We start from the raw sequence: 16,458 nt of genomic DNA, 5'->3' as shown, positions 1-16,458 counted from the left end.
ATATAGGAGACTTCGGAGATGTTGTCCATTTTGAGGACAACGGATCTGCCCTGAAGTGAGTGTTTGAATCTCATTAGGGCGTATAAGCCTGCCGTAAGCTCTAAGAAATTTATATGATGGGAGGACTCCCCAAGAGACCATAAACCACCCGTGTTTTGGTCGAGGAAGCGAGCACCCCAACCGTGAAGGCTCGTGTCTGATTCCAGGAAAAATTCCGGGGCCGAGCCGAAGATTGCTTTGCCATTCCAGGTATACAAATTCTCCAGCCACCAAGAGAGTTCCGACTTGGCTTCCTGATCTAAGGAAACGAGAACTCCGTACCATAGACCAGACCCGAGGGCTTTCCCTTTTATTCTCTGAAGAGCACAGTAATTCAGAGGTCCCACAAAGATAGCTTGAATGGAAGAAGAAAGGAGGCCCAGAAGTCTGGCTAAATCCAGCAGGGTTAGAGACTCTTGTTTTAGAACAGACCTGATCTCTTTGCGAATTTTGGCAATATTCTTGGTGGGAAGAAGGAGAAGGCATCTCGAGGTATCTACGGTGAAGCCGAGGAACTCCAAGCATTTGGAGGGGGTAAGGATAGATTTTTCCCGGTTTATAATGAAACCGAGACTTTCTATAAGAACCCTGGCAGTATTGAGGTCCTTCAGGAGTTGTGAGTGGAGTTGGGACATGATGTGGGCAAAACTGTTTAAAATGAGTAATCTGCCTTTCCCCTTTTTTTTAAGGCAAGAATTAGTCAAATCCGGCTGGTGTAATAGGAAAGGAAAAATACGCGTATGGGGCACAGTCTCCGGCAGCAGCTGGTAACTGTCAGCAAGTGCTCGTGAAAGCGCTCGAGGGACAGCTGCTACCGAGATTAAAAGAAAGCAGTTAGCAACATAACCGCGTTGCGCTGCCCTCGCTAAGGTGTGTTCCTCTAAGGGACGCAGAGGGGGCTGAACAGAGTCAAAAGAAATTAGTGAAGGACGCGAGGCTCTCGCGTCAATTAAAACGGAGTGTCACAGGCCATAAACCGATCGGTCTAAAAGCGCGGGATAAGGAATTCAACCCGCGTGATTAACGCAAGTGGTTTGTTTCTTTTAAGAAGGACAATGCGACAGGAGGACCCCCACGTTAAAGGTGCGGACCCACTGAGGTAGAAGTGGAGGCAAGCTCCGGTAAGGGGAGGGCGGGGAGGGAGTGATAACCATAGATTGGAAATCAATGGGAGGTGGGGGGGGGGAAATGAGGTCAATTGATGACATCACATGACTTAAGTCTATGATAACAGAATTTAAAGTCAATACAAAATGGTTAATAAAGAGTACAAAGTAGAAAATAAGGAGAGTATAAAATGAACTTATCTGCTTGAGAGCCGCATTTAAAAGAGGCAGTCTGTTTGCCCCCATGCCTTTTATACCATTTGTTCACTGCATTTTAGAATTGTTTTCTTTATGATGTAGTGCGGCTGCTTGTGACTGCATTAAAATATTAATGCATAATGTAGCCTCCGGTCTGGTAATGAAATTTCAATGCTTTTGCATTTACCTTGAGAAGGACACCTAGTAACAACTAGTGAATGTGCTGCTTTGTCTAAGAATTTCAACGCTTTTGCATTTAACTTGTGAAGGACACTGAATATCAGGACTTGCAGCATCATGTAAGAGTTTCAATGCTTTTCATTTTGACTTGTGATGGACATTTAGCAACGAATGGTGAAACTACTGCTTCTTATAAAACTTTAAATGCTTTGCATCTGGCTCGATAGTGACACCTAGTAATGATTAGTGGAACTGAACATTCATGTAAGAATTTCAATACATTTGAATTTGACTTGTGAGGGACAACTAGTAATGACTTGTAGAACTGCACTTTCACAAAAGAATATAAATGTTTTAACATTTGACTTGTGAGGGACACCTAGTAATGAACTGCTGCTTTGTGTAAGAATGCTAGTGCATTTGACTTGTGAGGGACACCTAGTTAAGACTTGCAGAAGTGCACCTTCAAGATAGAATATCAAAGCTTTTGCATTTGACTTGAGAGGGATACCTAGAAACGACTAGGGAAACTGCAGCTTCAGGAAAGGGTTTCAATGCTTTTGCATCTGTCTCGAGAGTGAGCTCTAGTAAGGCCTTAACAAACTGACTGCAGCTCCGCGAAAGTGATGTGAAGATTTAGCATTTGACTCTAGACGGACCTTGAGTAACAACTTAAGGAATTATATACATATATATATCCTTCACCAAATATCTTTATCTATTTCTTTGCATTTTGGTTCTTCCTGCCACAGCTAATTGCATAAGGCAGTGGGCAGTTCATTGGACAGAAATAATGCCAGTCTAAAGAACACATTCCCAACAATACTTTAGAAGGCACTTGACTTAACCTGTGATAGTAGTGATCAAGACATTTATGAAAAGTTGCAATATTCATACAGCAGCATATACCAGCATTGGCATTTTCACCTATCCTACTGAAATCAAGCATAATTTATTAGAGCTTTTTATTATATATAGAACACAAGGGTACCCAAAAGTGCAGTAAGCTAGGGACCTTGGGTAATTATGTATTAACAGAGACAATGTCCCTAGACCAGAAAACAATAAATTTCAATAAATATAGACTGAATAGTTCTATATCAAATGTCCAGTCGGACAGTTTAATTTCCAATGCTTAAGATACATAAAAGTTAGGTGTGATACAAGTGGAACACCAGCCGGTGCCCAACTGACACACTCGAGAAAGGACAAACAAGAGATTTTTAGGCAAATTGTGACAGTCTGAATATCATAAATCATACACAGACAATCCAAAATATACACATATGCAAATAATAAATCACAAGATACATAAGCATTTAGTGTATTAAAGTCGATGACGTTTCGAACCCTATTGTAATACAAGGTTCATCCTCAGGACAACAAGAGATTGCCTAAAAAATACATATATACAGAATGCCCACACTGTGGGATTATATTGCCAGAATACACAATCAAAAAAAGAGAAAGGGAGGGGGGAGGGAAAACAACAATAAATTAGAAACATATATAGCATGTCAACCAATCATTGTTAGTAAATAGATATGCACTGTAGGACCACAGGGTGCCAATCACGATAAGTCGTGCAGATGACCCAGAAAAACAGAGGCCCCAAGAGAAGGCAATAACCCTATTATGGATTGTGCATGCAAAATAGAGAAAGTGACAGAAAAAAGAGAGTGAAAGCGTATGTACACAGCGCTAGCAATGTAATCAACAGCTCCGTGACCGAGCATGTAGTCATAACTGTATCACAAAGCATGACAGTCACAACATAGACGCAGAGTATTATTAGATCTTTCGAACCGTGTCAGGGAATAATAAGGAGACCTAACAGGTAAGGTGCGGGGAGTGTAGAGTAAACCTCCACCATACAATTGCACCAACTGTGCTGAGCTTACCCGGAAACGCCGGAGTGTGCTCGGTGATATGCAATATTTTTTAAATAATAGCCACTCCTATAGGAAAAATGAGGCCAATAGTTAGAGCAAGAAGTGCAGGGATAATTATCTATAATTGTGCTCTAAGGAACATAGGCTTACCCGATAGCCGCTGCTGCGGTGTCAAGATAACGGGCAATTCTGTGAATCAAAACACGATTTGCTTAGTACACAGGACGCATAATGCTTAACCTTATACTTGCGAAAACAATCGGAATCCGCTTTCCAGTTATAATGGAAATACAGGTCCACAATGAGGGTCCTCGTAATTCATGGGAAAACCTCACGATCAATGAAGCAAGCCGCGGTGGTACCGGAAATGGGAGCATTCCCGGTCACGTGGTAAGGAATTGGCCAATGAAATTGCAGGCAGAGATTCCACCAATAACAACAGGGATAGTTCGGTATAAGGAACAGCCATTACTAAGAGGGCTTAGTTAACCCAGTAGTCACTAATATGCTGTCTAAATAACGGACAAAACTACAACTCAATTATTTTATTAGAGCAGCAAAAATGGACATGCACATTTTTGTGCTGAAGGGCCAGCCTCTCAACTTTGTAAGGAAATTTGAAGCAATTGCATCTTAATCAAGGTGGACATTTAGTAAAAACGTGAGTTATTGCAGCTTTGTGAAACACTTGTTAAGCAGTTGCTTTTGACTTCAGAGGGAAATCTAGTAACGTTCTGAAGGGCTGCAGTCTTCTTAAAGGCTTCACATTGTTTCTTCTAATGCGAAAAGAACATCTAGTAATTACTTGAGGTATTGTAGCTTTGTGAAAGGCCAGACCAAATGATTTTGCCAATCCATATTTAGACAATGCTGTGGAATTGTGCTTTCCTCAAAAAATGCAATTTGTTTATTTATACCACCAACTGAAAAGACGACGCCACAGGAGTTGGTGTCTGTCCTCCTGCTCTTTTTATTTGTACCTTTATCTTATATATTGGTAGTGCAAAGTTTTAAAAGTGTAAATGCCATCATTCCCCACTGTGTGAAGCATTTGGAAAATGTTTTCTGTGAGAAGTTCTTTTACACTGAGGATCCATTGTCAGGACGACAGACCATCTCAGTAGCAAGCGTCCATGCTTGAGCCGGTTTGCCTGCTGGTTATTAAGCAACTCTTTCTAAGTAGCCAAGTGCCATTTGTCAGTGCATCGTAGCTGAATATGTGCCTGAAACACAACCTGCAGGAAGAAGTACCTCACTCTGATTCACAATGAAATACAATGTGCTCAAGACCCACTAATCGGCCTCAAACACTGGGGGTGTTGGAGATGGTTATCAGCGGCTGGAGAAGGGTACAAATACGTCCTGTCAAGGAAATGGATTTGTACATTACCTCCTCGTCCTGTCTCCCCGTCCCATTCCTTATACGGGAGCAGCTAGTCTGCTCCACAGAACCCCTAGCCTAGCTGAGCTGTTTGCACTTCCCCCAATATGGCGCTACCAATCCGGTGAGGATAAAGGGGGAAGTGCGTCATAGAACATCCTGTTCTTTTTTTTCTGCACCAGTTCCTGTTGCCTGGCTGTGCTGTGCTGTTAGGAGTTTGCCTCGTCTTCTGGTGAGTTCCTTTTTGTTTTTTCTTCTTGTTGGGCGGCCTGCTTTAGCGGCCGCCCCTTGTTTCTTGCTGTTTGTTCCCCCCGCCCTGCCTCTGCCAGCGGTCTGCCTTTTCTCACGCGGTTCGCGTTAGCGGGCGTTTTACTTTGTCCGCTCTTACCTGGTTGCTCGGCTTGCTTCAGCAGCCGTTTCTGGGTGGTTCTCTTGATTCCCCATGTGCCCTGCTTTAGCGGGCTGGGGTTTTCGGTGTGTGGAGGCGCGGCGCTCGTGTTTACACGGTGCTTTTGGGGGTGAATTTGGTTGCTACCTGTACCTTTTGTACCGGCCTATTTTTACAGCTCTCATGGGACTTCGTGTCCTCGGGACTTTGTGTCCTTTATTTGGGGTCCTTCCTGGCTGGATTTTTGGCCATGCTTCTGCCTGTTTTGGTGTTTTGGACTCCGCTGGTTGCTGGCATGGATTCCGAGGCTTCTTCCTCTGCTTCCCCTCTTGTTGCCCTGCGCCTCATTCTTCATGAGGCTGTGGCTGCTGCTTTTCCTGGCTAGGGACGCGGCTGGGCCTCCTCCCATGGTGCCTCGTGTCTCTTTGGATGCGCACGCTGCTCCTGTGGATGACGATGGTCATGATGATGTTGAGGGTGTGCGTGGTCGATTTGTTCAGGGTGTTGAGCTCGCTGAACTGTCCACCCATGTGCGGTCCACTTTGGCCTTCTCTCCTCCTATGGATGCTGTTTTGGAGAATGTCTTCTTTACGCAGTATGTCCTGCCTGCTCCTGGCTCTTTTCCTTTGCGCAGGGCGGTACGCTATGTGCTGTCTCGCGGTTAGTAGGAGGTGGACAAGTCTGCTTTTCCTCGTTTCCTGTCCAGGCGTTACCCTCTTGAGGGTTTTGCTGCTGTGTTACCTCAGGCTGTGACAGTTGGTTTTTGATGGCTGGCCTTTCCTCTCGGGGTTTGGTCGTTTCTGAGGCCGCCCTTCCTGCGGACGCTGTGGATTAGCGTGTTGGAGGGGTGGTGAAGCGTTCCTATGCTGCTTCTGATTTTTCTGTCCAGGCGTCTGCATTTCTATCTTTATGGTTCAGTCGCTCATTGTGGATTTCCAGTCCCTATAGGTTCTGCTGTATGACGGCGAGGATGCCTCGCCTCTTTGTCTCTGTTAGAGGCGGCGGCGGCTGCTTCTGGTGCTTCCATTGCTGCCCGTCGTCATGTTGCGGATGCGTTCCTGGAAGGCCGACTCTTCCCAGGAATCGGTCCTCCTTAAGTTGCCCTTTGAAGGTTCCAGGGTGTTTGGTCCTCTGCTGGGGGGTATGGTCTAGCATTCTGCTGGGAACCGCAGGCTCGTGCCTCCGGTCCGCCCTCCTTCTAGGGGTCATGGATTTGGTTATCGTCGCGCTTTTGGGCCTCCTGCTCGTGGCGCTTCTCAGCCCTTTCGTGGCTGGTGTCGTGACCGGGGGGCCCCTGGAAGTGCCATACCCCGGGCCTCTGCCGGTGTTGACACCCCCACTTCCCCCTCTTCCCAGTGACTGTCTGCCTTTGCCGGTCGCCTCCGGCCCTTCCGCGCCCTGTGGTTGTCGATTCCGGTTGCTTGGGTGGTTCAGACTGTTTCAGTTGGTTACCGGCTCGAATTTTCCTCTCCTCCTCCTCCGGGTTTTGTTTGGACTCCCCTGCCCCGTCTTCCACTGCGCAGTGATGCTTTGTTGGCAGGTGTGCGGCTCCTGTTGGTGAAGAGGGCTATTGTGGAGGTTCCTCCTCTGGAGAGGGGCAGGGGTTGCTATTCGTTTATCTTTCTAGTCTCCATGAAAGACGCTTTGGATCTTCGTCCTGTTTTGGTTCTGATGCGGCTCTTTTGCTTCGTTGTCCTCCGTCCGTTCTGGATGGTGGCGCTCCAGTCCGTCCTGCCTCTGGTCCTGCCGGGGGGCTTCCTGGCATCCCTGGATCCGATGGGTGCGTGTTTACACGTTCCTGTCCTCCCGGAAGTCCAGCGTTTTCTCAGATTTCCTGTGGGGGCCCTGCACTGTCGGTTCCGGGTGCTCCTTTTCGGCCCTTTTTCGACGCCCAGGGTGTTCGCCGAGCTCTTGGCCCCTCTGGTGGGTATCCTTCCTTCCAGGGGTTTGCTGGTGTTTCCATGACTGGTTGATTGTCTCTCCTTCTTTTTCACGGGCTCTGTCGGATGTGGATCAGGTGTGTCTTCTGCTGGGTTCCTTTGGGTTCCTTCTCATCCGCAGGTTGTCCTCCCTGGTGCCCTCCCTGTCCCTGTGGTTCCTGGGGGCTCTCTTCCGCATGGGCATGGTTCTTCTCTCACAGGGACGCCGGTTGACTTTGTTTCGTCCCCTTTCCTGGCTTCTGTCCCAGTCCCGGGTGTCTGCCCGTCTCTGGTTGCGGAGTCTGGGGGAGGTGGCGTCCGCTTTGCTTCTCCTTCCTTGGGCCAGGCTGCATCTGTACCCCTTGTTGCATCATGTCCTGTCGCACTGGGTTCCTGCCTCCTTGGTCTACGAGAATCTGTTCCCTGTCACTGCGGGGATTTGGGCAGATCTCCAGTGGTGGTTGTCCCCTCTCTCTCTCTTTCCCGGGGGTTCGGACTCCTTCCTCCTCGGTCTGTGGTCGTTTTGTCCACGGATGCTAGTGCTCTGGGGTGGGGTGCCGTTCTGGGTGCCTCCAAGGCTCAGGGTCGGTGGTCCAGCTTCGAGTCCCTCCAGTCGTCGGGTTGGAAGGTGTTGTGGGCGGTTTGGTTGGTTCGCTCCTCTCCTTCGGGGTCAGGTGGTCTCTGTGCAGACCGACTGTCAGGTGGTTCGTGCTTATGTGACTCACCAGGGGGGCATGTGTCGTGCCCTGTCTCTCCTTTCCCGGACAGTTGGCCTGTGGGCCGAGTCGAATCTCTTGTCTCTGACGGCGGTCTATCTTCCGGGGAAGGAGATTGGGCCTGCGGAATCTTTGGGCCTGGTGTTCCCGTCCTCGGTGTCCATCTGTCTGTCCCCGGATCTGTTCGATCTGCTTGTCCTACGGTTCGACCTTCCTTGGCTGGATTTTTTTGCCTCGGTGGTCTCCGCCCTTCTTCCTCGGTTTTGCGGCATCGTTCCCTTTCTGCTGGCGTGGGCCACCGATGCTTTCTCGGTTCCTTGGTCGAGGGGTCTGCTGTTTGCCTTCCCTCTGTTTGCCTTACTTCCGTGGTTCCTCCGGATGATTCGTTGGAATCGGGCGGAGGTTCTCCTGGTTGTTCCGGAGTGGTCTCGGCGGTCTTGGTACCGCCTTCTGCTGACCTTTTCTGTTCGCCCTCATTGGCGGTTTCCCCTGTGTCCCTCCCCTCTGAGGGTTCCTCTTCTCGACCTTGCCTCCCTGTGTCGCCTCCGGCTGGGGGTTTGGCACTTGAGAGGTTGCGTTTTCTGGATCTGGGTTGCTCGGTGGAGGTTGCCCATTGTCTTCGGCTTTCTCGGCGTCCTTCCGCTTTGATATCGTATGCCCGTCACTGGAAATGTTTCTCTTCTTGGTGCCTTGGGAAGTGTCTCTCTTCTGCCTCCTGTGAGGCGGTGAGGGTGTTGGACTTCCTGCGGGATGGTTTCCTCCTGGGGCTTGCTGTTTCTTCCCTGCTGGCTCGGTGGGCTGCCATTTTGGCTTTCGGGGTTTCTCCGTTGCCTCTTTCGCCACGTTGGTGGCTCTCCTTCTGCGGAGTTTCTTGCTTCAGCGTCCTGTCTCCCGTTCTCCTGTGCCTCCTTGGGGTCTTCCCCTGGTTCTGCGGGCTTTGACGGGTCCTCTTTTCGAGCCTTTGGAATCCGTGGCCCTGTAGTTCCTTTCGGCTGCGGTTATTTTCCTGGTGGCCATTCCTTCTGGCCGGCGGGTTGGTGAGATTGGGGTGCTGATGGCTTCCCCCCCTTCTTGCGCTTTTGCGAGGGTGTTGTGATTCTCCGCCCGCGTCAGTTCTTTCTCCCTCGGGTGGTGTCTTCTTTTCACTGTCAGGTGGATGTTGTTCTCCCTGTGTTTTTTCCGGCTCCTGCCTCTCCTGAGGAGGTGCTCCTCCATTCTTTGGATGTGCTGAGGGCTCTCCGCATCTACTTGGCGCGTACGACTGCTTTCGGGACGGTTGATTCCCTCTTTGTCACCTATGGCCTCTCGAGGCTGGGGCTTTGTCCTTCTTTGTCCCCTTTGTCTTGGTGGGTCCGGGGTGCTGTGGTTTCCTCTTACGACTCTGCCCACTGTCCTCTGCCTTCCTCTGTTCGGGGTCGGTCGTCCCGGGGCGTGTCGTCCTCCTGGGCCCTGTTCGAGGGGGCCTCCTTGAGGGACGTTTGAAATGCTGCCATGTGGGCTTCTCCCCATACTTTTGTTGCCCATTGCATGCTTCAGTTGGGGATGGCGGCCTCTGCTGCCTTTGGGGCTCTTGTCCTTTCTGCGGTGCATGCTGTTTGCAATGTACTGTTTTCTGTGCATTGAATGGACCGGTTTGTTTTCTCAAACCTTTGTGGTCTGTTTTTTTCTGTCAATCACCTTGTGCTTGGGTATGGGCTCCCGTATAAGGAATGGGACGGGGAGACAGGACGAGGAGGTAATGCCCGGTTACTCACCGGTAATATCCATTACTCCGAGTCCTGGTCTCCCCGTCCCATTCCTGAGCCCTTCCCTCCCTCCCTGGTTGGGTTTTCTTTGGGTGATTGTCTGTTTCGTTCTGATTTTCTTTGGTATTCTCAGGATGTTCTATGACGCACTTCTCCCTTTATCCTCACCGGATTGGTGGCGCCATATTGGGGGAAGTGCAAACAGCTCAGCTAGGCTAGGGGTTCTGTGGAGCAGACTAGCTGCTCCCGTATAAGGAATGGGACGGGGAGACCAGGACTCGGAGTAATGGATATTACCGGTGAGTAACCGGGCATTCCTAGTCCCGACTATACACTATCTTCAAAGGTAAGGCTTTTAGACATGAGGAAGAATGTCTATCTTACTGCCCAGCAGCACTAGAGTAGGGTTTTTGTTTTTTCGTTCAAATTAAGCTTATAGAATTTTCCAATTGGGACTCTTCAATTCAGTGACAAAGATACCACTAATTTGGATTGTTTGACTACAAAATATATTTCTTTTAAGTCACTTGCTTAACAGTAAGGCTCATTAAGAGCTGGTATATAAACATTTTGTTTATCATTTTATTCAATTGTTTAAACATATAGCAAAGACAGTAGCACATCCCCCGAAAGTTCAATTGCTTTACAGTTTACACAGTACAATCACATATTGGGGGCTGCCCATGTGTGGCTGGCCATCTAAATACGGCCAGTCAAAAAGACATGCACACTTTAAACAGTGCATTAGCCTACCCTTTTACCTGCTGATGTCACTCAGCAGCAGCCCCTCCCCTGTCCTGATGCTCGGCTCGGGGGATGAAAAATAAAATGGTAAAAATTTACCATTTTATTTTTCTTCTCTGGTGCTTTGGGGGGAATTTGAGTGGGGTGACCGGCCTCCAATCAAGTGGAGGAGCCGCCCCAGAATGAAATGCAACGGCTTTACAATCTGTGGGCAGGCACTATCTGGTTCAGGCTCCCAACAACATTGAGGGAGCCCCCCCATGTTGTGTAAGGCCACCAGCCTCCTATTCCCAAAGGAAGGGGGAAAATCCTGGTGACATATCAGAATTGTCACACTGCATGTAAAGGGGGTGAGCTCTAACTACTTACATCTCCTCCCTCTGAACACAGAACAACACAGCTAATCATTTTTAAATACCGCTCATTTAACATTTACCCCATACTTTCACATCCAACACATTTCTTAAACTAAAACATAAGGACAATTGTGACCAATTGCTGCACCCTTCCAAATATCCTAATTCTTCTCCACAGGGTGTGATTCTTGTCAATTACTGTCCTACTCCACCACTTTCCATTCCAAATAACTTCATTCTCTAGACTAGGACAGTATTTTGCATGTTATTCAACAGTGATCCCGATGACAACAGAGGCCCAGAACCCTCCTCTCTCTCCCCATTTTGAGATCTTCTTGGATAAGCAATCTAAAGGGTTGGTTGCATTTATTTCGGCGTGAGACATCTGCTGATTCTGTCCTCCTCCATTTGTGGTTTCAGAACACCCCTTTCAAGGCAGAGAACCAATCTCTCGGGACAGAAGCAGCTTGTCTCATCTCTTAAGCCAGTTCCACACCTCCTGCATCTGTTCGACAAAGTGACTTTTCCCCTACCCATTACCCGTAAACTCGCAAGTAAGAACTACATATCCTGGAAATTCATGACCCTCAGTTTCTGATTCACTTCCACATAGGACTTTCTCTGTCATTGTGCTTATTGATGTAAGCTGCAATAGAGTGGTTTTCAAACATCATTTTATCCTCAGGCCACCCTAAGGATGCAATCCCTATCTCTGTAATTTAGGAAGCAAACTACTAATGCCTGGGCAGGGCCAGGCATGGCAGTTTCAGGTAAGAGCCGTGGGGAGGAGCCGGTAGGGAGTGGACAGACGACTGGAATAGGGAAAATAAAATAAATAAAACCACTTACCTTGCGCCCTCCACATCGCTGACTCCAAGTCACAAACTTATCCCAATGGCAGACATGTACAGATTTGATTGAGGGACACCTGGCTGCCATTATGATGTTAATAACTTCAGGAGGAAGATCAAAGACACTCAACTGTCGCCACTCAATCTCCAAGCATGGAGTTGTAAGGTTGTGAAGGTTCAGGTGCAGATGCCGGCCCTCATGCTGCAAGATGAGATCCTCCTGAATGAGCAGCCTGTTCAGCGGATAGATACCCATGCCCAGGAATTCTGGATACCATATTCTTCCTGCCGAATATGGGGTCACTTCAATGACTTGTACCCGGTCGGTCCTGAACTTCTTTAGAACTTGGAGCAAGAGATGTATCGGTGGGAAGGCACACAGAAGCCCTGAGCTCCACTCTACGTTGAATGCGTCTCTGAGCTAGAGATTCCTTGGGACTCCAATGCGCCAGAGTGCTGACATTGCACGTTCCTGGTGGTGGTGAAAAGATCGAGCTAGGGTTATCCCTACTCACAGAAAAGACACTGGAACACCTCTGGATGTAATGTTATTTTAATTTGTAAGGCGCACGGCTACCCTGAGGGGTTGCCTGGTGCCAGCCTGGTAGGGAAGTAAGAAAGAGAAAAGTACTGATTAAATAGCCAAGTCTTCACTCTTCTACGGAAGCTGACGAAAATGGTCTATTCTCGCATTGAGCTAGGAAGAGAGTTCCATAGGGAGGGTCCAATGAAGGAGAAGGACTTACCGCGCATCCGAATGAGTTTCATTCTAGGAATAGTGAATTTCGACTGTCCGGCAGAGCGCAAATGACGAGAAGGTATATAGAGTTGAACATATAGCTCAAGGCATTAAATTTAACACGATTCTCAACTTTTAGCCAATGAAGATCACGGAGAGAGCCGGCAACCTACATGGTCTTCGGGATCTGACACAGTAGTCTGGCAGCCGCATTTTGCACCACCTGCAGGCTTTGTACCGTAGCTTTGTTAAATCCTAAATATAGAACATTGCTGTAGTCTAGCCTTGATGTAATCAGGGCTTGAACTACCGTTCTTTGAGCGGAGTGGGGTTTCATCCATAGAATTTTCTTTAACCATTTTAGGATGGTAAAACAGGTTGAGGCTACCTTCATGACTTGTTGTTTTATTGACAGGTGGTCGTCAATGATGAATCGTAGGTTACGAACTTGATGTACAGGCTGAGGTAGGGCACCCATTTCAAAGGGCCAGTGTTGAGATCCCCAGAGATCTTGCTCTTTCCCTAGGATCATGACTTCTGTTTTGTTTCCAATTAATTTGGACGAATGTAAACATTAAACAGCAAAGGACTAAACATCGATCCTTGGGGAACTCCATAGGGTGATAGAGGGAGTTTAGAACTTGCCGAGGTAGAGAAAACCCGAAAAGTGTGGTCAGTTAGGAAAGAATGGAGCCATTGTAGGGCTGAGCCCCCAAGGCCCAAGGAATGCAAAACTCTCAGTAGAACAGCGTGAGACACCGTATCATAAGCAGCACTGAGGTCGAGTAAAATAAGTTCCACTGTGTTGCCTTGATCTAGTCGATGCATCAGCATTTCGGTGACTCCGTAGAGAATCCTGCTTTAAAACCCGACTGAGAGGGGTGAAGAAGGCTCTGGGACTCGCCAATAGATGTCAACTGGGAATTAACATGTTTTTGAGGATCTTAGAAAAGACCAGGAGCAACGAAATGGGCCGGAAGTTCGATGGCATAGTTGGATCTGCGTTTTTTTTTGTTAAAAGAGGGAGCACCATGACATGTTTCCATTCCGGAGAAACAAAACCTCCCTGTAAGGAGGCATTGAGGAGGACCATAATCAGCAGGAGAGTGGGGGTGTCTTGCTGTTTCATCACAGACATAGGAAGAAGGTCACAAGGGGAGCATGATTTGATGGTTGCTAGAAGTCGGTTGAAAGCGCTGAATTCCAAAAGGGACCATGCTTCCAGCTTAACAGAAGATTTGACATTACAGTGAGTCTGAGTCACCCCAACACTGGTAGCAATAGGAGTTGTGTCGTTAGTGTGTGAAATATTTACCACATTTCCACTGGTCAGCGCAGAGTATATTTTTTCGACTTTATCTACAAAGTAGAGGGGAAGGTTCTCATAATACGTTCTAGTTAGAGTAAGCGGGATGGACTGAGTATTAGACCCAGATAGCTCTTTAACCACCTTAAAAAGAGTTTTAGGACAGTTATGAGCTTGAGAGATTTTATGAGAGACAAACTCAGCACGAGCTGCTTTGCAAAGAGTGTGATAGTCACTTAGAGCCTTTTTATAGGCCATCTTGGCATTTGTCTGGTAGTGTTTCATCCACTGCCTTTCTAGAGTTTTGCATCTTGATTTTTTAAGCCTTGAGCCTCTTGGTAAACCAAGGGTCTGGCAACCGATGGTTGCCAAAACATTTTTTGAAAAGAGAAATCCAGCATTGTATAGAGCCAAGGTCTGAAGTAGCAATCTTTTTGATAGCTGGAGTCAGCTAAAAAATGGTTTACTTTAAAGCTTCTACAACGAGATTGGCCAGTGTCGAACTTTAGGTTTCGGTCCAGTGGCAACTACCGGGGGGCAGGATACAACTTTCAACAGAAGGGTAACTGCGAAATGATCGGACCAACACAGGGGAAAAGCAGGGGGACAGATATGATCCGACAAATTAGAGAAAATTGGATCAAGCAGGTGACCTGCTGCATGGGTGGGACCTGAATTACAGAGTTGAATATTCATTGCTTCGAGATCAGCAATGAATGCCACACTTTTAGTGCACGCAGGGTCATCTCAGAGAAGATCCAGGTCGCCCAAGATGGTAAAATTGGAAGCATTCAAAACATAAAGGGTTATTAGGTCAGGTAACAACAGTGCCCAAGGTCTAGCTTGGCCCAGAGGACAATACAATAGTATACCAGACATAGTGAACCTAGGTTTGAGCATAAGTTTAAATATTAAGGCTTCGCAGTCATTGACAGATAGATCCTCACAGTTGCATTCAATATAACTTTTGTGGATAATAGCAATGCCACCTCCCAGCTTTAATTTCCTATCCTTCCTGGAGATGGAGTAGTTAATAGGCAGTACTGCTGCCACATCGGGCCCTGAACTATCATGTAACCAGGTCTCTGTTAGAAAGGCGGCATCAGGTTGATTATTCATTAAAAGATCGGAAATGTCAGCTCTATGCTTCAGGAGCGATCGACAATTGATGCTGTAGAATGTAAAATCTTGATGTAGTAGAGGTGTGCCTATATGCGTAGTCTTCTCTAATAAATCAGAGTGCTTGGGAATCCCAGGTTCATTGCTTAGGGATCGGAACTTTACCAACGTCATCATTCAATAGTGCCAATGAGAAAGAGAACATACAGTGCTCGGTAGCCCGACGGGGATTTGTATAATGCAATCATTTGACAGTTGGGAGCAGGGGGCCGACAAAGTTCTAACAATTGTTTTGTGGTGTAACTTCTTCTCATAGCATTGAATTGACCAGGGGTCGTGGTCCCTGGTCCCAGTCGGGTGCGGACGGGCCCGGACAGGCCATTAAGTAGTGGTCTGAGGCGAGACGCCGCACAAAAGCTGGCCTGCTAACTGGAGCGGAACGTGAAGCACAACAAATATGGCCTCCTTGGGGAGGGGCCCCATCGTCTAAAGTGCGAGTGTGAAAGATTACGAAAAACACACAGCTCAGGTCGCAATTAAAAATACTGAGTATAACACACTCAGGACGCAGGACAAATTAGAAACAAGGATTACAACATAAAAACAGATTCTTCTTCTTCTTCAAAGAAACTTTATTCGGTTTGAATTGCAAACCATAAAAAGTTACACGAACAAATACATCAAAGATAATAATTCATTATGTAAGATAATATCAGCAGCAATAACCAATCAGCGATTAATTTGAAACACTAGATGGAAAATTGTTACAATACATTGAAACGGCCAAAAAAAGTGACAGTGTATTATTAAAGTGACCACCATAGCAGCATACAAATAATAAATAATTGATTAAAATGTAAAATAATTCATTACAAGTCCATAAACTTCCTAGACTTAACAGCTAATTTTAAGAATTCCACTATAAAAATGATGCAGTCTCCATTCAGTAATTGTAGGTACATCATAGCTGGCCGACCTGACCAAAATTAAGTTTTTTTAAAAGAGGGACCAGATAGCGTTTGCGTGGGAATTCATACAATTTACATAAAAACATAAAATGCAGCATATCCTCCGGAGACTTTCCGTCGCAGCCGCAGGGAACTGCCACTTTACTATAAATAAAACATTTTGGTCTTACAAGCATATGATGAAACAAGTTCATATGAAACCTGGGTAGTAAAGATTTCTCATACCTGGACAATGTACCCAAGAGGTAAGGCTCTGCTCTTGGTGTTGTTTTTAACATAATATATGTCCGAACGCTAGGTTTCTGTACCTCTTTAGCTTCCCTTGTCAGTTTTCTTTCTAGTAGTAAGGTCGTTTTTGTTGCCTCCGCGTCTCCCTTTTTGATACGTTGAGGGTTCACAAATAACTCCCCCCGCCCTAGACCTACAAGACCTTTCCTCATGTAGTTCAACCACGGTACTGCGATCGAATTGTCCAATGACAGGCAGTCTTTTAGGATCATATGAGTCAAGGGGATATCAGGGTTTAACCACGTTTTTAACCAGCAGGTCAGAGGGCGCAGGGAAAATACATCACTAACAAACTGGATCCCCAGTTCCTCATGGACAGCTAGGTTTGATGTTCCTCGTGGGACACACAATAAGCGTTTCAAAAAAGCGTTCTCCACAATTTGTAAACAGTCTCCCACGTTGTACCCCCATATTTCACTGCCATAAGTTGCAGAAGCCACGGATTTAGCCTTATAAACTTGCAACGTAGCTCCAGTGGGCTTTTTCCCCAGTTTGGATGCAAAATTAAAGATTGCTGCATTCA

At 47.0% G+C, this 16,458-nt stretch overlaps 1 protein-coding gene across 2 annotated transcripts in view; it reads right to left on the bottom strand.

The window, feature by feature from the left end:
- CYB5R4 (cytochrome b5 reductase 4) overlaps positions 1-16,458 on the bottom strand; it is a 1,195,924-nt gene that overhangs the window by 459,211 nt on the left and 720,255 nt on the right. The window contains exon 10 of one of the 2 annotated variants that reach the window (XM_078648152.1): positions 3,566-3,604. The exons of the other annotated variant lie outside the window; for it this stretch is intronic. Within the exon in view, the coding sequence (XP_078504278.1) occupies positions 3,566-3,604 (39 nt within the window). The remainder of the gene's footprint in view (positions 1-3,565; positions 3,605-16,458) is intronic. 2 annotated transcript variants of the gene reach the window in all.

This window comes from Lissotriton helveticus, chromosome 6 (assembly GCF_964261635.1).
Source record: "Lissotriton helveticus chromosome 6, aLisHel1.1, whole genome shotgun sequence".
Taxonomy (NCBI): domain Eukaryota; kingdom Metazoa; phylum Chordata; class Amphibia; order Caudata; family Salamandridae; genus Lissotriton; species Lissotriton helveticus.
Note: the sequence above shows the minus strand (reverse complement) of the source record. Positions and strands in the feature narration are given on the sequence as shown.